The sequence below is a fragment of the Macaca nemestrina genome, chromosome 11 (genome assembly GCF_043159975.1).
Source record: "Macaca nemestrina isolate mMacNem1 chromosome 11, mMacNem.hap1, whole genome shotgun sequence".
NCBI classification, from domain to species: Eukaryota; Metazoa; Chordata; class Mammalia; order Primates; family Cercopithecidae; genus Macaca; species Macaca nemestrina.
In genome coordinates, this window is record NC_092135.1 from 19448223 (window position 1) to 19471685 (window position 23463).

Here is a 23463-nt window from a genome sequence, read left to right on the forward strand (position 1 = left end):
CTTCACAGCAGAATGGAAGTGAGGAAAGGCAATCAGCTGACACAGGAGCCAGAGTGAGACCAGCAGACTCTCACACTGAACCTACACCATGAATTTGTGTCTATCTTCTACGCGTTAAGAGCCAAGGACAGGTGAAGTTGCTGGAGAGCAATGGCTGTCTTTACTCCGTGGAAGTTGTCCTCTCAGAAGCTGGGCTTTTTCCTGGTGACTTTTGGCTTCATTTGGGGTATGATGCTTCTGCACTTTACCATCCAGCAGCGAACTCAGCCTGAAAGCAGCTCCATGCTGCGTGAGCAGATCCTGGACCTCAGCAAAAGGTACATCAAGGCACTGGCAGAAGAAAACAGGAATGTGGTGGATGGGCCATACGCTGGAGTCATGACAGCTTATGGTAAGCACTGTGTTTCTGGGACCTCTCCATTAAAGTGTGCCTTGGCCTTGAAAATGGCCCTAGAAGCTCCCAGACATGGTCTTGTCATGCCTTCATAAGCAGTGAATTGCACACAGAGAGGCATCTTTAGGAAATTAAAGCAGTGCCATTTTCATTGTTCTGAGCTGGTATATGCAGACACACTTCCCCCTGGAATCAATGGGTTAGGACAGTTAGGGCTCTATTGGTTGTGTTTGCAGCTAGCTCCTTCTCCCTGAGCACATTTCAGGAACCATGTGATCTCATGTGGGAGTGAGTTCAGGGAATGCTGAAAAATATTCTCATCGTTCCCTAAACAAAACTTAATTAAGGCTGGTGGGGGTGAGGTGAAGAGGATGGGGAGGAATGGAAGCCAGTAAACTTAGAGCCAATTGTGTGCCTCCCTCCAGCCGATAAGTAGGACACTGGCACTTGCATCCTGGTGAGTTTTAATCTTTGGCTTCTTGAGGTTATGTTGCTCTTCTTCTTGCCCTTGTCTCTAATTGCCCTCACTTTAAAAGGAATCTTTGTGTACTTGTTGCTTTTTTTTAAAAGAATTTTTTTTTCAGAATTATTTTTGAAATCATAAAGAGTAAAAAAACACACATATGGAATGTAACTTATTTTTCTTTTATGTTTAATATAGAAAAAGTTGGAAGCTGTAGACAAGCAAAAAAAGAAAAAAATTACACATAAGTCTACTACTCCAGGCAATAACCACAATTAACATTTCAGTGTGTATTTTTCTGATATTTTACATATACACACACAAAAATATATACATATATACACAAATACAAAAAAATTGCAAATGGATTTTAGAATATGCTGTGTTTTGCAGAGCAGAATTGGTCTGTAGAAGATGACCTGTTGTTGAGTGAAAGAGTCTGATCATTGAATTGAGGTTTCAGTGGTCTCACTGAAGTGGTCTCCATGATAGTATAGATGAGATACAAGAATGGGGTTAGGTGAGGTGGAGAAAGTGGAGTTCTGTTTTGTGACCCACTCAAGGAAGGTGCCCTGAAGTATGCAGAGTTCAAATCGTGATTCCCAAAAATGTGCAGCAACAGTTCAGTGCAGATTGAGTTCAGACACAGGAAATCATACTCAGTTATACATGTACTTTTTTCTTTCCAAAAGGGGAAAAAAACTTGTTTTTAAAAATATGTAAAATTTTATACACACGTGTGTGTGTGTGTGTGTGTGTGTGTATATATTTATTATAGAAGATGCTTCTAAGGAACATTGTAGAAATTCTTTTCTAGTTCTTACTATGTAAATAATCATACTCTGCTTTTAATCTGTTAAAAGTGTAGGCATTGGCTTTTAATATATCTAAATAAAATGGTATCTTTTTTGAACTGATGGATTTAAAAAATGGGATTCGACTGTGGGAACTTACACTGAAAAACAACTAGGTAGTTTTTCCTAGAGTTGCATTTTAAAATTGCTCATCGACTCACACTTTTGTAACGTTTCCAGAGTAGTTGAGATAAACCAACAGAAAATAAAGTTGATTGTCACCATTAGTGTTACCAATGTATATAACGTAGCAGGTAACACAGGTACAGTTTTAAAGTTTCTGGTTGTATGCATTTCATGTTATAGCTTTGAAGGGAAAGAGTTACAGCTCAGTGGTAATTTTCTCTTGTTTCTCTTAGTCTGTCAAACCTTTTCTATGGCCAAGCAGCAGCTCCACAAATAGCAAATTTGTAGGCTTTAAATTTCTCCAGTTGTTTTGGCTGTTTTTATTTCTTGTGTACTGCTAAAAATCTCATAGGGAAGGCTTCCCTACTTAAGGACAATAATTTGGTCTTAGCTTTTCAGCCTCACAGAGATATTATTTTTTAAGTTACAAAAAAATCTCAGAATAGGCTGTTAGAATTTCAGCCACCCTATATGCTTGTAATCATAGGACTTTGCATCTCAAAGAAACTATAGAAATTATTCATTCCAACTTACTTTTGTAGATGAACCTTAGCAAAATAATTTCTTTTTCTCAAAAACAACAAAGAAACAATCAAACAGGTCACATGAGTAACTCTAACTCACACTGCTAGTTTTCTCTTTCTTCTAATCAACTTGAACATATCAAAGTGGTTTTGGGAGCTGAGTTTCTGGAATTTAATTGGATTTGTATGCATGTGCTTGAGGTATTGGGGGTTATCACATGGTGAGATCCTCCTAAGACACGGTGTCTCATTTGGTGCTATTGACATTTTGGTCTAAATAGGTCTTGATTGTGGATAGGATTTCAGCAGCATCTCTGGGGTCTCTACCCACTAGATGCCAGTAACAGCTCCCTAGTTGTGACAGTCAAAATGTCTTTAGACATGTGATAATTGTCTCCTTCCTGCCACCTTGGAGAACTGTACTAAGAGTGGAAACCACAAACGCCATCTGACATCATCTTTTTAAGGATGTTATCAAGCAGATAACTGGTTTTAGGTTTTTTGTTTGTTTCTGAGATAGTGTCTTGCTTTGTTGCCCAAGCTGGAATGCAATGGTATGATCTTGGCTCACTGCAACCCCCGCCTCCCAGGTTCAAGCCTCAGCCTACAGAGTAGCTGGGATTACAGGCACACACCACCACGCCCAGCTGCTTGTTGTATTTTTAGTAGAGACGGGGTTTCACCATGTTGGCCAGGCTGGTCTCGGACACCTGACCTCAGGTGGTCCGCCCGCTTCGACCTCCCAAAGTGCTGGGATTATAGGTGTGAGCCACCGTGCATGGCCTGATTTTAGTTATTTTAAACTTAAAAGCCTAGTCTTACCCCTGGTTTCCAGTTCTGGCACCAACAATGTGGATTGAATGAGAGGATCGTACTAGGGATTAGTATAGTCCAGGGCCAGTCCTAGAAGCTGGAGAGCCATTTTGATGACATATGCTTCCCTTGGAATCTGTCAGTATCAGTAACATTGTGTGACATGCAGGCAGCCCTGGCAGTTAATGTCACATGGTGGTCCAGAGAATGTAGGATTCTTAGTAGTGTAGCTGGGCTGGCAGAACGGTGTTGGGGATGCATGGGCCATTAGTTTGCAGTCTCTTTTTTTTTTTTTTTTTTGCCATAAATGCAACCTATGTGCAGTGCACTGCCTACACATCTGCTTTGAAAGAGTGAAGAGTTGATCCTGTATGGCTGGGATTTGTGTCTGGTTTAAATGAATCCAGCAAAATGAAGAAAAAAATTCCTTCTTTCTCTCATCCCCATATTGGTATAATCAGAGGCTCTCAGGATAAATGGGTCTACAGTAGGTATTTGAGGGATTGTAGTAGCTGATTTTAGATGATTGCTGATTTATTAGAATTTCTGTTTAGAGATTCCAGGGCAGCAGGGCTGGGTGAACTATGACCTGTGCTCTAAAATTGGAACACCTCCACTCCCACTTGTTTGTAACAAATGCAATAACAGATAAACATGATAATTCCAGTATTTATTTCATAATACATCTGAAACATTCTGAATCCATCGATCAGCAGTCACCATAGTTATTCTAAATACTCATCTGATCAAGTTCCTTATTGATTCAGCTACTTCCCAGGACTCCCATGGTCTAAGGCAGAGTCATCAAACCATGGCCTATGGGCCAAGTCTTCCTTGATACCTGTGTTTGTAAAGAAAGCCATGCCCATTTGATTACATGCAGTCTGTGGCTGCTTTTGCACTATAATGGCAGAGTTGAGTAGTTGTCATACAGACTGCAAAGCCTAAATATTTACTGTCTGGTTCTTTACCAAAAATGTTTATCAGTCTCTGACTTAGATAGTCTCTTGGTGAGTCTCTCTATCTACTGGATTTTGTGGGTATGTGTGTGTCCCAAGTCTCTTTCATGCTTGTGTTAAGGTGCACATATATAAATGCAGCATTTCTCTAGCCTCTGAAAATGCTTCTTCTAAGTGGCAGGTCGAGAGTTGTAGTGGTTAGGAGCATGGGTTTTGGAGCCAACTGGTTTGTCTTTGCCACATCCTGCCTGCATGACTTAGGCCCTAGAAGCACAAAACTGCTTGAAAGTGGGGTGTCAGTGCCTCTCACCAAGGACTGTGAGACATGAGCAAGGTGCTGTGTGTCAGGTGCCTGACATTGTGTGCTTATTGTTGGCTGTTAGTGTGGCTTGTGACTAGTACTCAATAATAGAACTTGAAGAATATCTTCCCTGCCCCAACCCATCCTTGTTTTGGTGATTTTAAAAGAGACTTCTGGACTTCTTTGGGATTTGGCAACTCCAAAGTGATACTTGGAAGATCTCCTGGGCAGCCCGTGTGGAACATTCAGTGCATTTGTTATTGGAGTGTGGAGGGCTTTTCTGTGTATTACTCTGTCAGTCTAGAGAGGAGTGTGTTGGCTTTTGCCTCCCAGGCAAGTATAGAGCCAGAGCCCTCTGCAGGTCAGCAGAGGAGAGCCCTCTGCATCTCCCAGCCAGTGTGGCAGGGGCCATGCCTGCCAGTGACGTCTCGGGAATTGTGTCATGGATGGTGCCACTCACCCGAGTCAATGCAATTCTTGTTTCTGAGGTGAATTGATCTCTGTCTCCAACAGCCTGACCCAAATTCTGATCCCTAGTGATACCTCTTATCTAACTGGACAGACCCGGTCCACTTGTGTTCTCTAATGAACAGTAATGGAAACCTGAGGCGAGGTGACATTTCCCTTCATGGTCCATCCACACCTTGTTAACCCTGGCTTCTCTGGGCTGGGGCACTGTCCTAGAAAAGCTGCCAGCTCAGGCTCAAACAGCTGTGGGCTCCCAGTTTCTCTCTGCTGACCCCCATCCCACTTGCCTGCTGCCTGATTCCTCCTTGACCTCCCGGTTCTGTGTGCCTGCTCTTCCCTACCTTCTGCCTGTCTCCTGGTTCCCTGAGCTTTTTAGTCCTAGACTGGCCCTTTGGCTTCTGTTTTTCAAGCCTGGTCCTTCAGGAAATGTCTGTCATTGGCTGGACTATCCCCCACATTTTGTGCATACAGTGAGAAACAGATGGACAAAGGCCCTGCTCTCATAGATGCTTTGTTATCTTTGGAAGGAAGAAATAATAAACAAGAGAAAGTCAGATAGCAGAGTACATTCCAGGAAGAAAAATGGGGATAGGATTTAAAATATCTGAGGGGTGGCCAGGTATGGTGGCTGATGCCTGTAATCCCAGCACTTTGGGAGGCCGAGGCGGGTGGATTACAAGGTCAGGAGATCGAGACCAGCCTGGCTAACATGGTGAAACCCCATCTCTACTAAAAATACAAAAAAAGTAGTATTTTTTTTTTTTTTTTTTTTGTGGTGCATGGTGGCGGGCGCCTGTAGTCCCAGCTACTCGGGAGGCCGAGGCAGGAGAATGGTGTGAACCTGGGAGGCGGAGCTTGTAGTGAGCCAAGATTGTGCCACTGCACTCCAGCCTGGGCGACAGAGGGAGACTCCGTCTCAAAAAATAAATAAATAAATAAATAAATAAATAATAAAAAATATCTGAGGGGCTACTTTGCACTGGAAGGTCACCTCTCTCTCTGGAGGTAACTTTTAACCAAATGACACCAAGGAGCAGCCAGGTACAGTGGAAAGAAAGAGGTGGAGGCAGAGCATGCCAGGGAGAAGGCATGGTGTGTGCTAGGCCCTAAGGCCAGCATATGCACTCCAGGGTAGAAGGGAGGCCACTGTAGCTAAAACAAAGTGAGCAAGGAGTGGCATGGAAGGTGTTTGAGGCGGTGAGAAGCCAGCAGCTCATGCAGAGCCTTGTAGGCTGTGGCTTCTGGTATCAATATGGATGTTCTTATGCGGAAACCAGACCTCGACCTCACCCTATAGTTCACTGCTTTCTCTGTGGGAGGAAGGAAGTTTTCTCCTTAAGGAGGCATACACCGGGGTTGGAGAACCAGCACAGGGCTTTTGGTTGCTGGTTGGGGGCAGTGGAGAGGTAACTGCAAGTGGGCTTCTGATTGGCCCTCATTGGCTTGGGATGCTGTATGTTAACGCCATTTAGGACTGCTGAAGATTGCTCTGAAAGGTTAGCAGCTGCTGTGTGTTGCAGATCCAGATAATGTTCTGAGATTGGAATGAGAGCTTTTGCAAGTGTTGCCTTCCACCTCTCTTGTGAAAAAGGAATAAAAACAGGTTGGATTTCATTAAAGATGCAAGCATGTAAAGGGTTTTTTAGTTTTGTTTTTTTTTTTTCCCCTCACTTTTCTTTTGTGTCTCTCTTCCTACAAATAGGGAAATATGGTCAAGGAATAGGAATGGTTTCTTTTTTTCTGTCTTTATTTTTTTTTGAGGACTGGGACTATTGTGGGATAATGTGGAAAACCACTGTTGCCAAAGTAGAAATTCCCTGCCCTTGAGGGAAATGCACTGTTCTTGGAGTGAAACTGGTAGGGGAAAAAATAGCTGGGCTGTTTGGTGTGTCTGAGAAGGCTTTAGTTACTCTATGGTGACGTGGCTGATGTGATTAAAGAAAGGGCTTTTTGGTTTAAAAAGCTTGGAACCTAAAAATGGGCCTCTCTGTGGCTTGGGACTTCTCCAGCCATCCTGTGGTAGAGTCCAGCCTGCCCAGTATCCTCATCAAAGTCAGGCCAAGTTCACAAGCACACCCAGGCCAGTCAAAAGGTCTGAGGAAGACCTTGGGAATGTTTTAGACAGGAGAAGTAAACTCAGAATAAGGGGCTTATTCTTCTACTCCTCAGTCATTAAGACCCTTTCTTTCATGCAGCACCACTACTTCAAGTCTGGATTGAGGAGGGATTGCACGCACATGTGTAGGGTTGGAGTCTGCCATTGCCATGTTCAAACGATAAGGCTCAGAATGTCCCTTGTCTTACCTGGCGGCCATAGCTCTCTATGACCCTCTGCTTCTTCCCAACTGTGTCCTGGTGCTCTTTTGCTGTCAGAAGTGCTTGGGCAGACCTCATGCTGCTGCGGACACCCTAAAAAGCTCCACACCCTCTCAAGTCTACTAAGGCATGGTGGCTGTCTTCTAGGACAAGACTGTTGCATGGTGGCTGAGCATTCACCTGTCTCTGCGCCTCTGCATTTGCTCTCCCCCACGCCTTCCTTTTTTATCTTCCTTCTTTGTTTGTAAATAAAGTTTGTTAGAACACAGCCATGCCCATTCCTTCTGTTTCAGAGAAGTTAGCCTTCCCTCCTTCACAGGAGGGCCCAAGCCCACTGTTACTCTCATTCTTTATAACACTCAAGCTACTTAGCATCAAGTATTTGTTGTATGAGCTGATCGTGTGTCTCTCCCGCTTACAATGTAAGTTCTGAAAGAGCAGGGACTTTGGTCTGTTTTGTTCCCTGCTGTGCCCCGGAACTTAGTACCTTCTGCCTGGCGCATAGTAGGAGCCATGAATGAATAGCAGCAGCCCTTGGCGAAACTCTGTGATGTTCTGTGTGGTACAGTTACAGCTGGGACTCATTTGAAAATCACAATAATGTTTTTAGTGAAGCAGGAAATGAGAAGAAATTCCCTATGGGCTTTGCATCTAAGAGGCTCCAAGTAGCTATTATGCATGATCCTGACATGGAAACTATTGTTTATTCTGGAAGGTAGTTAGTGTTTCTGTTGGAGGGATGGAACACGTTGTGTTCCTTACTGATGTGTGACCTTGAACAAGTCACCGATCATCTTAAAGCTTACTTCCTCTTTTGTAAAACAGACAGTATAATATCACTTAATCTCATAGGCTTGTTGTGAGGATTACAAATGACAAAGTTTATTTAGGCACTTAGATTGACTTAGATTATTCTTGTACTTTTTTTTTTTTTTGGTGTTTTTGTTTTATTTTTGTTTTGTCTTGTTTTGGAGATAGTCTTGCTGTGCCACAAAGGCTGAAGTACAGTAGTGTGATCATGGCTCTAGCAACCACCGCCTCCCAGACTCAAGCCTTATGCCCACCTCAGCCTCCAGAGTGTAGGCACGTGCCACCACGCTAGGCTACTTTAAAACAAAAAAGTTATTTTATCTAAAGATGGAATCTCACTGTCTTGCCCAGGCTGGTCTCAAACTCCTGGCCTCAAGTGATTCTCCCACCTCAGCCTCCCAAAGTGCTGGGATTACAGGTGTGAGCCACTGTGCCCAACTAGTACTTAATCAAAGTGCATTCTTTCCTATTAGTTATCACTAACTCTGACTTGAATATGTACCTGCATCTGTTACCACCCAGCCATAACTGTTCATGTAGATCTGACATTGATCTTCGTTTGAACACACGGCTTCAGCAACCTGTTTATGCAGCTGTTCTTAGCCTTTACAGGGGTAGAGCCTGACCAGATGTGAGAGGAAATATGCTCTGTTTCAGAAGAGGTGAGGCTTGCCACCACCCTCCTAAACTAGGAGATGTGGTTGTCATTGCCCTCTTCAAAAGATACAGTTTTCCTCTGTGGGCTGTAAGATAAGCTGGGTGTGGCCAAGTTCACCTTTGTATCTAACCAGGGCATTGGTGGTGGTGGTGTTTCTGGCATGGTACAGTGAGCAGGAAGGAGTAGTGTACAAGGCCACCCTTTCCAAGAAGGTGCGGGCCCTGGTGTCAGGTGAGGACAATGGATGACAATAGGCTTGACCTCTCAGCACTTCTGATTCCTTACCTTTTCTATAAAAAAGGCTACAAGTCTTTGTTTCTATTCCATGCAGCTGGCTACATGTTAGGAAAATTCAGAGAATAGCCTAAGAACTCTATTCTGGATGTTAACAGATTCCATAAAGCACTTAATATCATCAACAGGCCTAGATAGGATCCTTTACCAGATTCCAATGCATGGAAATTTCCTCGATAGTAATGACACCCTCTGCATCACCTTAGGAAAAACATTTGCTTCTGGGCAGAAGTTCTGGTGAAATCTTAAATCTGTAGTTCTAACTCAGAAGAGAAGGCTAGTCAGTGTTGCCGAGCATCTGGGCTGCTCTTTGACTGTGTGATAATTGTTGTATGCCCTTTTGTGTCCAGAATCTGCTGCCTGGGACCACTGCAGGGTGGAAGCCACCTTTGTCAGTTCAGGAGCAGGCAAATTATCCAACATGTGGCTTTAAAATTCAAATGAGATAAGGCAGTAAGGGTCACTAAGATGTTTCTGGTGGGTAATGCCTTACGTGACTTTAGGGTACTGTGGCACTATCTTTGATTTCTTTTTTTGTTCTTTTTTTTTTTTTGAGACGGAGTTTCGCTCTGTCGCCCAGGCTGGAGTGCAGTGGCCGGATCTCAGCTCACTGCGAGCTCCGCCTCCCGGGTTCACGCCATTCTCCTGCCTCAGCCTCCCGAGTAGCTGGGACTAAGGCGCCCGCCACCACACTCGGCTAGTTTTTTGTACTTTCTAGTAGAGACGGGGTTTCACCATGGTAGCCAGGATGGTCTCGATCTCCTGACCTCGTGATCCGCCCGTCTGGGCCTCCCAAAGTGCTGGGATTACAGGCTTGAGCCACTGCACCCGGCTATCTTCGATTCTTAAGAGTACAATTCATGTACTATGTATATATATTTAAAATAACACTTAATGCCTTTGTGACTTTGAAAATAATGTGAATTTTTATGTAAAATTAGAGCATATGAGGCAGTATGGAGCTGAATAAAGAATAAATATTACCTCTAAGTGCAGATCTTACCCAGTAAGATTGATTTCTCTTTTTGCTTTTAAAAAAAAGTGATACATACGTGTGTGTATATATGTCTATATGTACATGAATATATGCCTTTTTTTAAATTAAGATACTGCATTTCCTTATGCCATTAGGTATTTTTGATGACTGTACACATTTCCTTTTTTATCCATCCACTTAACAAATATTTATTGAACTCCTGATATTAATAGCTAGTGGCCATAAACAGAGATGACAAGCAGACTTGGTCTCTGCCCTCCCTAAGTTTACAGTCTAGTGATTTATTCTATCTTATGAATGGCTGACATAATGTAATTTAATCTTTTGTTGTGTGTTTGGGTAATTTCCAGTTCTTATCTGTAATAACACTATTTTATAAATAACACTGCTTCGAATGTCCTTGTACATAATAAATGGACTCTATTTGGGTCATTACTGTAACTCTATTATCTTTCTGTGGAAAGGTCACTCTAAAATTAATTTAAAAATATATAATTGATAAAACTTGACATTCCTGACAGTCAATGGAAATAAGAGGTTGAGGTTAATTCTTTTTTCATTAGCACCTTCCTTTCTCATTAACGCCCCGTCTTTGCCGGTTTCTCCAGAGCAGCAAGTGAAGCTGCTCTGTGGCTCTGTTGTTCATGCTCTGCCTCTCGGGCAGCCATGGTGAAAAGGGATTTGATTTAGGAGCAGGCACAGATGTAAATTATTTTTGGCAGTTCAGATATAAGACCTTGCTCATTGCATAGTTGGTTTTGTGCCATAGTATCATGGCAGCCGCACCTTCACAGTAGATCTCAACCTTGGCTGTGCCCCAATCCTTGATGGACTCTGCAGATCTGGATTTAGTACATTGAAGTTGCAACCTGGTAACTCTGCACAAAGTGAGTCTGATGCACAGCAGGGCTAAGAACCACTGCTTTAGAAGCATGTTCCAGGAAAAATGGGGTGGTGGGCAGCGTAGCTCCCAAGCATGGCCGTTTTTGATAATTCCTGAAATATGGATTGATTTTGATGATCTGGGAAATGAAGGTTTACCTCGCAGTCTCACATTATTAGCTGATAGATCTATAAACCTTATTCCACCAGTAGGGCCCTCCTTTCTATTGAGATCCATCCATCTCCTTGAATTCCAGAGATGGAGAAAAGTGTGATTTGCAGTTATAGCTCCTTGGCTGTCTGCTCAAGGATGTGTCTGTCAGCCCCTTCCAGTCACTTCTTACCCATTAATGCCATGGCTTCCTGGAAATGAAAACTTAACAGAAGCTGTCAAATAACCTGTTCCAGTGCAGTTTAATCGACCTTACCATTTATCAAAGAATGCTGGCATGATAGAAACCAAAGCCTGCTTTCCCTAGAGAGACATTTTAAATGTTTTTCAACTACTTTGATCTCATCTTCATCATGTACAGTAAGTTTTAGGAATGCAGAATTGCAGTAGTAATGTTGGGATTAAATTTTTATTGTGAAGGCTTTGAACCACAAACAAAATTTTAAAAGCTCATTAGTAATTGAAAATGATAATCTTGCTGAGGACTCATTTTATGGCTATAATAACTATAAGACACAATGAAATATTAAAATATTATACAAGAATTTGGAGTAATATTGTTCTTTCATTTTTATTAAACTATAGAAATTCTTTGTACAGTTGTAGTGAATAAAAGGGTTACCATTAGGATTAAAACACAAACAGACCGGCGCGACGACTCACACCTGTAATCCAAGCACTGTGGGAGGCTGAGGCGGGTGGATCATGAGGTCAGGAGTTCGAGACCAGCCTGACCAACATGGTGAAACCCCGTCTCTACTAAAACTACAAAAATTAGCTGGGCGTGGTGGTGCCTGTAATCCCACCTACTCAGGAGGCTGAGGCAGGAGAATCGCTTGAATCCAGGAGACGGAGGTTGCAGTGAGCTGAGATCGTGCCACTGCACTCCACCCTTGGCCACAGAACAAGACTCCATCTCAAAAAAAAAAAAAAAAAGATTAAAACACAAACAAAAAAACTAATGTTATGTTATGTTATGTTATGTTATGTTATGTTATGTTATGTTATGTTATGTTATGTTATGTTAGATGGAGTATTGCTCTGGCTGTGTTACCCAGGCTGGAGTGTAGCAGTACGATCTTCGTTCACTGCAGCCTCCGCCACCCGGGTTCAAGTGATTCTCCTGCCTCGGCTTTCTGAGTAGCTGGGACTACAGGCACATGCCACCACGCCCAGCTAATTTTTGTATTTTTAGTAGAGACGGGGTTTCACCATATTGGCCAGGTTGGTCTTGAGCTCCTGACCTCAGGTGATCCACCTGTCTCGGCCTCCCAAAGTGCTGGGATTACAGACATGAGCCATCATGTCAGCCTGTTATTTCTTTAAAATTGTGATAAAACTGTTAACAGTTTTTGGAGGTTTAACAGTAAAATACAAGGTGCAAAATAATTTCATTGCCTGGAAACGTATAATTTATTGAGCCTTATTTGTGAGAGTACTATAGTTTGTTTCATTCATTCATTTTACTTACATAACACATACTTAATGTGCCAAGCACTGTATAATGATACAGATAAGGGCTTGGCGTCATCTCTGTCATTGTTTTTTATTAAGAACATCCTTAATCTTGGGTTGGCTGCTTTGAAATGGTGACTTGGGTAGCTGCTTGAGTTAAAAATGAACTTTTTTCTTTCATATTGGGAGAGAAAACATGCCTCCCCAGGTAAAGTGCTTAGAGAATTCAAGGTTTTTAGTAGCCTTATATTCCATCTTCATTTTAAGGGAGAAGATATAGAAAGAGTCTTAATTTTAAAAAAATCTTGGATCACTTGATGTATTTGGTAGTTGCCAGTGTCAGCTGGTGGATGTTTAGTGATACTGGGTCAGGTGACCAGAGTTGCCACAGGACAGGGGCATGAGTGAGTCTTAAGAGTGGTTGGTATATGTTTTCCCACGAACACATGGCAAAATCCCAGAGGTTATTCTCTAACAAGTAGATTCAGGGGAAGCAAGTCAGAGATGCTTGCTGGTGGACAGGTCCGTTGTAGTTCTTAAGAGGCAGTGCAGCATAGTGGGTAAGAGCCATCAGCCCTGGAACCAGACTGGGTTTGAGTCCTGGGTCTGTAATCACCTCTGCTAAATTATTTAGCCTCTCTGTGCTGTGATTTATTTGTAAGAGGGGCGTAGGGATGATCATATTCTCCTCAGATTGTCTTGGTAGGATTAAATGAATTAGTTCATTTAAAGTGCTCAGCACACTGCCTGGCATATAGAAAGTTAAGTAAGTAGAGGAGGTGATATCAGGGTGGCTGTGGTGATGGTGATCCCTCCTCCTCATCATGAATCCCCTTTTACACTCCATGTCACACAGTCACAGAAGGTCAATCTTTGGCAGATGGGGTCAACAAGAAATAGTAGGTCAGTCGTATTTACTGGTCACTGTAATTTGAGAACTGAGGGAGAATATCTTCTTAATTATAAGTGTGACAACTTCGTATCCTACCTAGAGTATGCTCCACTAATGACTATCACCAGTAACAATGGATTGAGGACTGTGTCCAGTAGTCTGTTGAGAGCCCATCAGCATTGGCTCATGTTCTGTTAGCTCTCCCTTAGGGAGGAAGGCAGACTTCCCTCACTGCAACTTTCCGTTGTATTTGTAGCAGTCCCTCCAGTGAATGGAAGTCACACATGATGCAGGTTCATTCAGTGGGCATTTCCTTTCCTGTAAGCCCTCTATCACAGTTCTCTCTCAGTCTTCACAGAGGGCAGTGGGGAATACAGAGGGTTTGAGAGAATGCACCTAATTCAGCGGTTCTCAAATGAGGGCAGTTTTGTCCCTCCAAGGGATATTTGGCAGTGTCTGCAGACGTTTTTGATTGCCACACCTGGAGAATTGCTGCTGTCATTCAGGGAGTAGAGACCAGGGATGCTGCTAAACATCCTACAATGCAAGGACAGTTACCACGACAAAGAATTACCTGACCCAAAGTGTCAGTAGTGCCGAGGTTGAAAAATCCTGAGTTAAGTCACACTAGAGGGCCAGGGCTTCTGTGCTTGGCCAATTACAATTACTGGTGATAGTTAAATGCTATCTAGATCGTATTCGGATTCTAGCTGGCTTGATGACACAGGCTTTAGGCAAAGAGGCTGAAATGAAAAGAAATACTGAGGAGTATTTCTTTATACTGAACATTGCCCCTTCTCGCTGGCACGACTGCCCCCTTCTGCGTGGCTGGCCTCTGGCACTCTTCAGAACTCTGGAGAGCCAGTTGATGCATTAGACTCAGTGACAGAACAGGTGACCGACTCCCGCTGTCTGTGCCAACTAATGATGTGCCTGTGACAGACTGAGTCATGCCGACCGTAGGACTGCAGACCGCAGAGGAGAGTGCTCTCATGACTCTTTGGATAAAGCAATAAAGCTTTGCATCACCTGAGGAGAGATTTCTTTGGGAAGGATGAGAACATTTTCCACTGAAAGGCTTTATTTTACTTATATATTTAACAGGCGGTTATGCAGTGCTTATTATGTGCCAGCCAGTATTCAAAACATTTTATAAATATTAACTCATTAACTCCTCTCCACAACCCCAAAGCTGAAGTGTTGTTCATGTCACTCTTTTACAGATAAGGAAACAGGAATGCCAGAGGTGGGACTGAAACCTAGGAACTCTGGCTCCAAAGTCAGGCCCTTAACCACTGTGTTATGGATGAAAGACTCTGAACTTCACCCTTGGTTTGTTTTTTCTACCCAGGTTCTTGACTTCTGATTGGTCCCATTGAGACATCAGGGAATTAAACAGTCCTGAGGCAAGCCCTCATTTTATCAGCTTCTTATTTAATATCTGTGAACCTCAGTTTTCTTATCTGTAAAATGGAGTCACTTCTACCTCATGGGGAGGATGTGAAGATAAAACAGTTGTCCATTTTGCATTGCTATGAAAAATACCTGAGCCTGGGTAATTTATAAAGAAAAGAGATTTATTTGGCTCAAGATTCTGCCACTGTACAAGAAGCACAGCACCAGCATCTGCTTCTGGTTCACTGGGCATAATGGAACAGGCTGGTGCACCTTTGACGAGGTTCGCTGGCTGTGATCTGTGCTGTTCATGTGACCACGTGTGTTTATTTCATGGTCAGATCACTGCATCTGCTCAGGGACAAGTTTGCTATTTTCCAGGAGAAAGGAAGGTTGCAACTTCCCGTTTGTCTTAACTCAGGGCTTTTCTCAGTCCTGCTACCCACACTCTGCACTTTTCCCCTGGCCCACTCCCAATTCAGAAATGGGTCTGGATTCTATTTCCATGGATGGTTATGCAGTCACCCATCTGCTTTTCTGACACATACAAGTCAGTATATCTTTCTGTGATTATGAATTTTTAGAGGAGAGAGTCTAAGCTTATCTTTTTTTTTTTTCTTTGAATATCTTGTCTACAAATAGTAAATGCATCCATAGGGGTGAAGGAGTTCCTGTAATTTATCCAGAGAGAAGTGCAGTACTCTTTAATGTGTAGTCAGATGTGTGAGAAAGGGAACCAACTCTTAAATGTAAGAACCATGAGAGTATATCCCCAGCATCTAGAATAATATGTGGCACATAGTAGTAGCTTAATAAATACTTGTGAGCAAATGAATGACTCTAATCTTTACTTTAAATATTTCCTAAATCTGATTATAGTCAATTCTGGGTTGTGTAGCAGACCTGAAAATCTGGAGCTGTAGCTTTTATGAAGTATTAGTGTATGTAACTAACAGAATTGAACACTTTTTAAAAAACTGGGACATACTAGAGTATGCAACACGAAAAATAATGAACTTGATCCAAAGGCTACTTTGGGATCTTGCTGCACCCTTGAGGTGTCATGCTTTGTATGAGAAACTATGGTGCTGTAAGGAGGAATTCAATGTAGTGCTATAGCAGGATGCTAACAAGGAGTTTTCCCTGTTGACCAAGTAGCTGGAAATAGTTATACCATGTCACTTATTGTCAGACTTGCATTCTGCAACAGACTGATGTATTTAGTAGGATCTGGGCCAGATGAAGATGGCCCTTGTCATCTTTCAGATGTGGTTTGACAGATCTTTTGTACCACTTCAGAAACATTTGAGAAGTTTTATTCTCCATGATGAAGAGAGAGCAAGCCAGACAGATATGCAGAGGCCATAGAATTTTAAAATTGTCTGCACTTTCTTTTACAGATCTGAAGAAAACCCTTGCTGTGTTATTAGATAACATTTTGCAGCGCATTGGCAAGTTGGAGTCGAAGGTGGACAATCTTGTTGTCAATGGCACCGGAACAAACTCAACCAACTCCACCACAGCTGTTCCCAGCTTGGTTGCCCTTGAGAAAATTAATGTGGCAGGTAAAAATATCAATTCTCTGCCCTGATATGGAGTCACACCCTGCTTTGGACCAAGAAGAGAATAAAGGAGAGCAGTGGTTCTTACTGGAACCCACATAATATAAATTCTATAAACTTAGCATGGCCATTGTAAAGAGAAGTCTAAATTTATTTTTTAATAGCAGATGTTAAAATGCTTTTTATAGTTTTATCATGATGCATAATATTTGGTAGTTTCTGTGACACATTTGCTCTTAATGAGCTGCTGGAATTCACTTGTAAAGAGAAGATTCATAGCATGGATTAAATGAAATATAGAGGTTATTTGAGAAGCACATGCCTTTTAGAGTTCATTCCTCCTCCATACTCCCATCAGACAATTTTGAAAGTCTGTTACATATAATAGGTTCTCTCCTCCCTGTTGTTTAAAAAAGAAAAAAAAAAAAAAGAGCCACCATTGCAGAAAATGCCTCCTATGTATATATGGAGAAATAGAAATTATGGAAATGGCTTTTAGGAGATAAATGGCCCCTGCCTAATCCTAGGCGGATTCTGTAGCCACTCATGTACACCACCATGCGGTTCCCACTGGAAGGCATTTTGTTTTGCCCCTTCTGGAAACTGGAATATTGGATGAGAGAAGGAAAATTGACTAAAAACAACACCCAAATTATATGCAGCATGTTGTTGCCTACAGCTCACATTAGAACCCTCCCTCCAAGTCCCCCACCATCACACTGCTCTGAGGTCAGCCTCTGGGTCTTTGTGCTTGAGCCAGGACTGCTCTTGTTAGGGTGACCACGATTTTCTGGGGAACCAGGACAAAGTGAAGAGCCTGAAGATTAGGATTCAGTGGTTTGGGTGAATGGTTGCGAACAAGCTGTCTATACTTTTGGTGGGTGGTACCCAAACTCTGGTTAATAGATAAAGTAAGTAACTAGGTTACTTTTGACATTAGTTCCTGCTTTAAAAAAAATCTTGTTTCATATACTTTAAGCTTATTTATTTCCCTTTCCCTTTTGCTTGTAAAAATTCACACACTTAAGTGGGAGAGATTCTTTTCCTTTCCCACCTCGCAGTGTCAGAACATTTAATTGTTTTACATTATGCAGGCTGGTTGTTATTACCTTTTTAATGTTCTTTGCCCTTTAGCAAATTTTAAATTGCAAAATATATTTCTAATAATTCAAAGTATCCAACCAAAGTTATTAAAAATAACTTTTAATTACAACACCGAGGCAGTGTCATCTAGGCCATAAATCCTGTCTTCCTTGCAGTTTCCAACAGCTTCTGTAATTAGACAAGAGAACCTCCCACTGTGTGGCTGCTTATTAATAACTGGAACCATGCCTCTTCAGTCTCCACTTGCCACCCTTGTACCCAGTAGAAAACGCTACTGGAAAGGCTCTATCTGGTTCATCACTGTTTGGTGTCATATTTCTGGAGATGGAATGGAGTGTTCTGCCTTTAACTTTGCTGTTCCCCACTGCCTCTGAAGTCCTGTGGCTTGTGGGCCCCTATGAACACATCTCCTGTCATTCTTTCCCCCAAGGTGGGATCTTGCTGCCTCTGACTGTCCTGTTTGTTGCAAGGCTCACAGAGACTGCTACCTGGGCTTTAAGCTGCAGAGCACAGGGTAGTGGGTGCACCTCCAAGAAGGAAATGGGAAGGACTTGGTGACTACTTCTTTCAAATGAAATTTGGAAACATACCAGCCATATGTATTGAGCTAGTTTACTGCTTAACAAGTATCATGTTTTCTAAGCCAATGGCTCTGAGTGGGACTCCTCTAAATGTGCCACTGGTGCTGTGTTTTTAATAATAATTTAAAGAACCAGAGTGTTGTGGTTTTTTTTTTTTTTTTCCTTTTTGGGAAATCGGAGCAAATTTAGAGTTACGCATTTAATGAATAAGCTCATTCGCATGTCTTTTCATCTTTCAGGTATGTGTGGGACACAGTCCATACCATCATGATTTTTACTGGGTAATTAGGAAAAGAATACACATGCATAAAATGACACAAACCATAGTTGCTATAAAGTAGGGGTGACTCAGAAAAAAATTTGGAGGCAGGGAAGGAGAGGAAACTAACATTTAGTAGCTGTCCAGTAAATACAAGTTCCTCTTCCTGACCCTCCAGTGTACATGATTTTACTTAATCTTCTTAGCACCTCTGAGAAGTGTTTTCATAGGTTTTGTTGAGTTTAAGTGCTTGGGAATGGGTAACTGTTGGTACTGGAGTCCGCTGAGCTCAGCTTAAGATCTGCTAGTGCTATGTAGAGAAGAGATTCTGAGTGTTAGCTCCATCTCTCCTTCCATTTGTAAATTATCATAAAGGCATGCGTCTGTAAAAAGGTGCTACCATTTTCTTACCTAGAAGAGAGCTGCCAGTTTCCTAGATTTAATCATCTGTCTCATCAGGTGATTTCTCTGTCTCAGGGTCTGCTCTCAGGCTGATGTTTGCAAAAGCTGGTCCGTGTGTGTGTGTGTGTGTGCGTGTGATGCTTGCAGAGGCATCCCTTTCATAGACACTGTCTTGGTCAGAGTGGATATAGATATGCTGGACAGCCTTCTTCATTTCCCCCAGAAGGTGGGTAGTCCTTTGTATCTTGTCAGTCAACCACATATTTTTAAAAAACGGTTTGCCATGTCTGTAGAGTACCAGAAAGAAGGACGAGGACTTAAGTGAACTGTTCTCATTTATGGGCAGCCCTTCCTTGCTTTTCCGCCCTCTCTCTGATCCATGACCATGCTGGTGTCTTCAGACCCCTCTGTCAACCTGAGTTGTGGGAGTTCAGTTTTATGGGGTTCCAGTCCTTGCTGAGTGAAGTTTTTCTCTCTCCCTTCCTGAATGGAGACATGTGGTAATTGCTCAGAAATGTTCTCCCTGGTGTGTCTTTACTGCTGACTCTGGTGTCTTATTGCTCACTGATGTTTCTGATTGCTTATTGTTGTGTCTTATTGCTTGCTGATATATCTTCTGGTTGGCTATAAACTGTCTCTAAATTGGGTACCATAGCAATTGAAGAAGGATTCCCTAAATTTAAATTTATTTTCTTTAAAGGGATAGCTCTGTGTGTGTGTGTGTGTGTGTGTGTGTGTGTGTGTGTGTGTGTGTCTCATTTTCTGTCTCTAGCTGTGTGCTGTGTAGCTTTTATCCAGTATGGCTTATCTTCACAAATTTATCACTGAGGGATTTTTTTAATGTGAAAGTAAATTTGCCCCTAGAGAAATTTAGTTGGAAATGAACTTTATTAAAATCAAGAAATCAGATTGAACTGGATTTTTGAGCTCTGTTTGTCTTATTGGAGAGAAAGGGGACTCAAAGGAATGAAAAAGTGGATTTTTAAAATCCCCACCCTTCCACCAATCACACAGTAAATAAATTTCTCCATATTTACTTTCTGAAAGGGTTTGAAAGGCCTTCATCAAAATTCTCTCCTTTTAGAATGCTGCTTTCAATTTGAGAAAGACCCATTCTGTCTTCAGTTTTGTGATCTTAAATGAGGAAGTAGAGTGAATAGGATTGGATCTGTGGTTCTTTGCCATCTACCTGAAATGGGGAAAAGGTAAAAAGTGTACATATCTGATAATGAAAGTGCTTGCCTTCTAAGGACTGAGACAGTATCTGATTTATCTTTGTTCTGCCTATAGTGTCTTGATTGTAGCCTTACCTGTTGAGGATAATTCAGCAAATATTGCTCACATGGATTGGTTTCTATTGGAGGGAACAGCATTTGGTTTCATCACCCAGAGGAGTTTCTTACGGTTCGTCTTCTCCATTTACATTTGTGGTGATTTGCCTGGAAGTCGGACTTGGTATTTCATTTCCATAGTTCTCAGATCTTAGCAGACACACCTAAGAGTGGGACTGCCTTTTTTGTTGGTCAGGACTGAACTTCCCATTGATGGTTCTGGAATGTGGAGGCTTCATAGGATGTGATAGTTACAATTCTACATTGTGATATTTTAGAGGACAACAACATTGTGCAGCCTCTAATAAATGTGCATGTGTACACATTTATTTATACTCTCAATATTGAGTTGTCATCCAACGTCAGCTGAATAACTAGTCAGTGTTGACTGTTCCCTAAAAGCCAAAACCATAATGATAGCATCCACGTAGTGTTGTGATGAACTTAATAATTGTGAGGTCACTTGGGAAGCAGAATCACAAAATCAAAGGTACAGGTATAACTCAAGTGACTGTTTCCTGGTATTTAGTCCAAATTGAACTTCGGCAACCCTGCATTTTTTCCAAAGTCAGTAGCAATATGGAACACTTTCCAGTATTTGGGGTTGAAGTGCAATGTATTTGAATTTGGAAGCTGTTCTTAAAAACAGCAACTATTATTATTATTATTATTACCACCATTTGAAAGTTGAAAATGAAAAATGTCCCTGCTGAGTTCTAGGGCTTGCATTTGGAAGTGCAGTTTTCCCCCTTTGTGCTGCTAATGGACCTTGACATTTAGTTGCACCCGTGCTGTTTCCTTGTATGTGTACCTGTGTTACCAGTTTGTGTTGAAGTAATACCTGAAGTGTCCCAGCTCCAACCCTGGGCAGTAGCTCAGCAGATGACTTTCCCAGGGTCAGATATTGGCATGTCAGTGAGATCCCAGATGCTACTGAGAGATGGGAGAGAGATGAGATGGCAGGTGCTTTCCTATTAAGTTGAGCAAGAAGCAGATATGTTCTGTCTATTTACCTGTCATTTTCTGTTTTGTTATTTGCAATGGTAACAATAAATGTGTGGACCCTTGTCAGAAGCTATTCTTTTGGTATCTTTACAGAAAAATGCTTGTCTTTGTTGGTATGGTTTTCACTTTGTGTGGTCAAGGATGTTTTGATTTTTATTTGGAAGAAGAAAAACATAGTTCAGAAGTGATGCTAATCTTTGAGGAAGTGTATCTATAGCAGTGATTAACAGCTGTGGGTGATTTTGCCCCCAGGGGACACATGGCAATGTCGGGAGACATTATGGTTGTCACAAATGAAGAGGTGCTATTTTCTTTCTTTCTTTCTTTTTTTTTTTTTTTTTTGAAACAGTGTCTCACTCTGTCACTCAGGCCAGAATGCAGTGGCACCATCACAGCGCTCTGCAACCTCGACTTTACATGTCCCCACCCCCTGGCACCTCAACCTTCTGAGTAGCTGGGACTACAGGCAATGTGCCATCATGCCTGGCTAATTCTTTTTTCTTATATTTCATAGAGAATGGGGGGTCTTGCTAGGTTGCCTAGGCTGGTTGGGCTCCTAGGCTCAAACGATCCTCCTGCCTCAGCCTTCCAAAGTGCTGGGATTACAGGCATGAGTTGCTGTGACCAGCCTATTTACTTCTAATAAATGAAGACGGGAGATGCTGTAAAAAGCATCCTACAATATATAAGACATTGCCCACAATAGAAGTATCCAGCCCCAAATGTCAATTGTGGCAGGTTTGTGAAATTCTGATCTATAAGATACTGTTAGAATCTGGTGCCAGCAGATATTTTCACCTATGGTTAGTGCAGAAAGATGCCTGAGACACTGAAGTTTCCTGATAGGCCAGCTGAGACCTAAAGTTCCTTTCACTTTTGCTAGCAAGGCTGTTCACAAGCCCTGCTCCCACTGCCCTCTAACCTCTACCTCATTTAGCTTTGCCACTGGTCTAGGAGGCCTCCAAAGAAAGAGATTTTAGAAACTCCCAGAAGACTATTTTAGGCTCTTGACCTTAAGGAGCTTCTTTCCTGGCCCACAGTGTGCTTTTGGCAATGTGCATTTTACTTCTGCTTCTATAGAAGGTAATTATTTCTTCTCATGAAAGAGCCACTAATTCCAGATAACAATGATACAAAGTAGTCTTAGAGAATGGGTTTAAATTGCAGAACGTTTTAGAAGAAATTCTTTGTTATTTTAAGCAAAGTATATAATTATCAAGATATAAGAGAGTAAATTAAATAAGTTAAAACAAGACAGGTCCCCAAAGATCTACTTTACATCAGAAAATACCCTTCACAGCATACTTGGAGCAGTATTGAAGACAATGAGACTAGAGAGTTAATTGGGATTTGTGAAGCATTTTCAGTGTTAAATGAAGGAGTTTCTATTTTGTTCCCTGGGGGGTGGCAGTTGATGAGAGGTTTAAAGTAGGAGGATGAATAGGTGTGAGGTCTGTGTTTCCAGAGAATAATTACTGGCCATGTGGAGTGAGATGCATATGAAGAGGGAGAGAGACTGCAGTTAATCTCCAGTTAGGAGAATGCCCTGGATTAGACACGTTCCTACGGGCCCGGGAGAAGGAGAATTTGAGACCCATGTTAGGGTGAAGCTGGTGTGATGGGGACACGGACAGACTGTGGGAAAGGGCAAGGGAGAAATTGTCATAATGATTTCCAAGGGTGTAGCTTGAAGGATAACTGGGTGACTCATTATTGAGGAAACAACCCAGCAGAGAGACAAGGTTCCATGAGGACTGTAGCCGCAAGCCATTTGTTTCAGAATATCGGCTTAAAGGCAGTTGAAACTTTGGTGCTAGTGTTGAGGGGATGAGGGACAATGAAAGGCAGCATCTGTGGAACCAGACTGGCCTGGTTCAAATACTCGCTCCACCACTTCATAGCAGTGTGACTTTGGGTAAGTTTCTTAACCTTCCTCTGGCTGAGTTTCCCCATTTTTAAAATGGGAGAAATAATAGTAGTGCCCATTTCACAGTATTGTTAGGAGGTATATTAATCCATTTTCATACTGCTGTAAAGATACTACCTGAGACTGGGTAATTTATAAAGAAAGGAGGTTTTACTGACAGAGTTCCACGTGACTAGGGAGGTGTCAGGAAACTTAAATCATAGTGGAAGGGGAAGGAAGGCACATCTTACATGGCAACAGGAGAGAGTGAACGAGAGAGCAAAGAAGTGCCACACTTTAAAATCATCTCCTCTCCCGAGAACTCACTACCATGAGAATAGCATGAGGGAAACTGCCCCCATAATCCATTCACCTCCCACCAGCTCCCTCCTCTGACATGGGATTAAAATTCGAGATGGGATTTGGGTAGGGACACAGAGCCAAACCACGTCAGGAGGATTAGGTAAGACCGATAATGTACTTAGAAACATGCCTGGCATAAAGTCGGTACTGTATGAGCATTTGTTAATTACAGTTTAA

General features: G+C 42.1%; 1 protein-coding gene across 2 annotated transcripts in view; it reads left to right on the forward strand.

Annotated features, from left to right (window-relative positions):
* The window catches only part of LOC105492547 (alpha-1,6-mannosylglycoprotein 6-beta-N-acetylglucosaminyltransferase), a 327940-nt gene that overhangs the window by 129952 nt on the left and 174525 nt on the right, over positions 1-23463 (forward strand). Inside the window, exons 2-3 of one of the 2 annotated variants that reach the window (XM_011759746.3) lie at positions 9-391; positions 16174-16338. In XM_011759746.3, coding sequence (XP_011758048.1) covers positions 151-391; positions 16174-16338 — 406 coding nt within the window. In that variant the 5' untranslated portion in view covers positions 9-150. The remainder of the gene's footprint in view (positions 1-8; positions 392-16173; positions 16339-23463) is intronic. The other variant, XM_011759745.3, reaches the window with a different exon arrangement.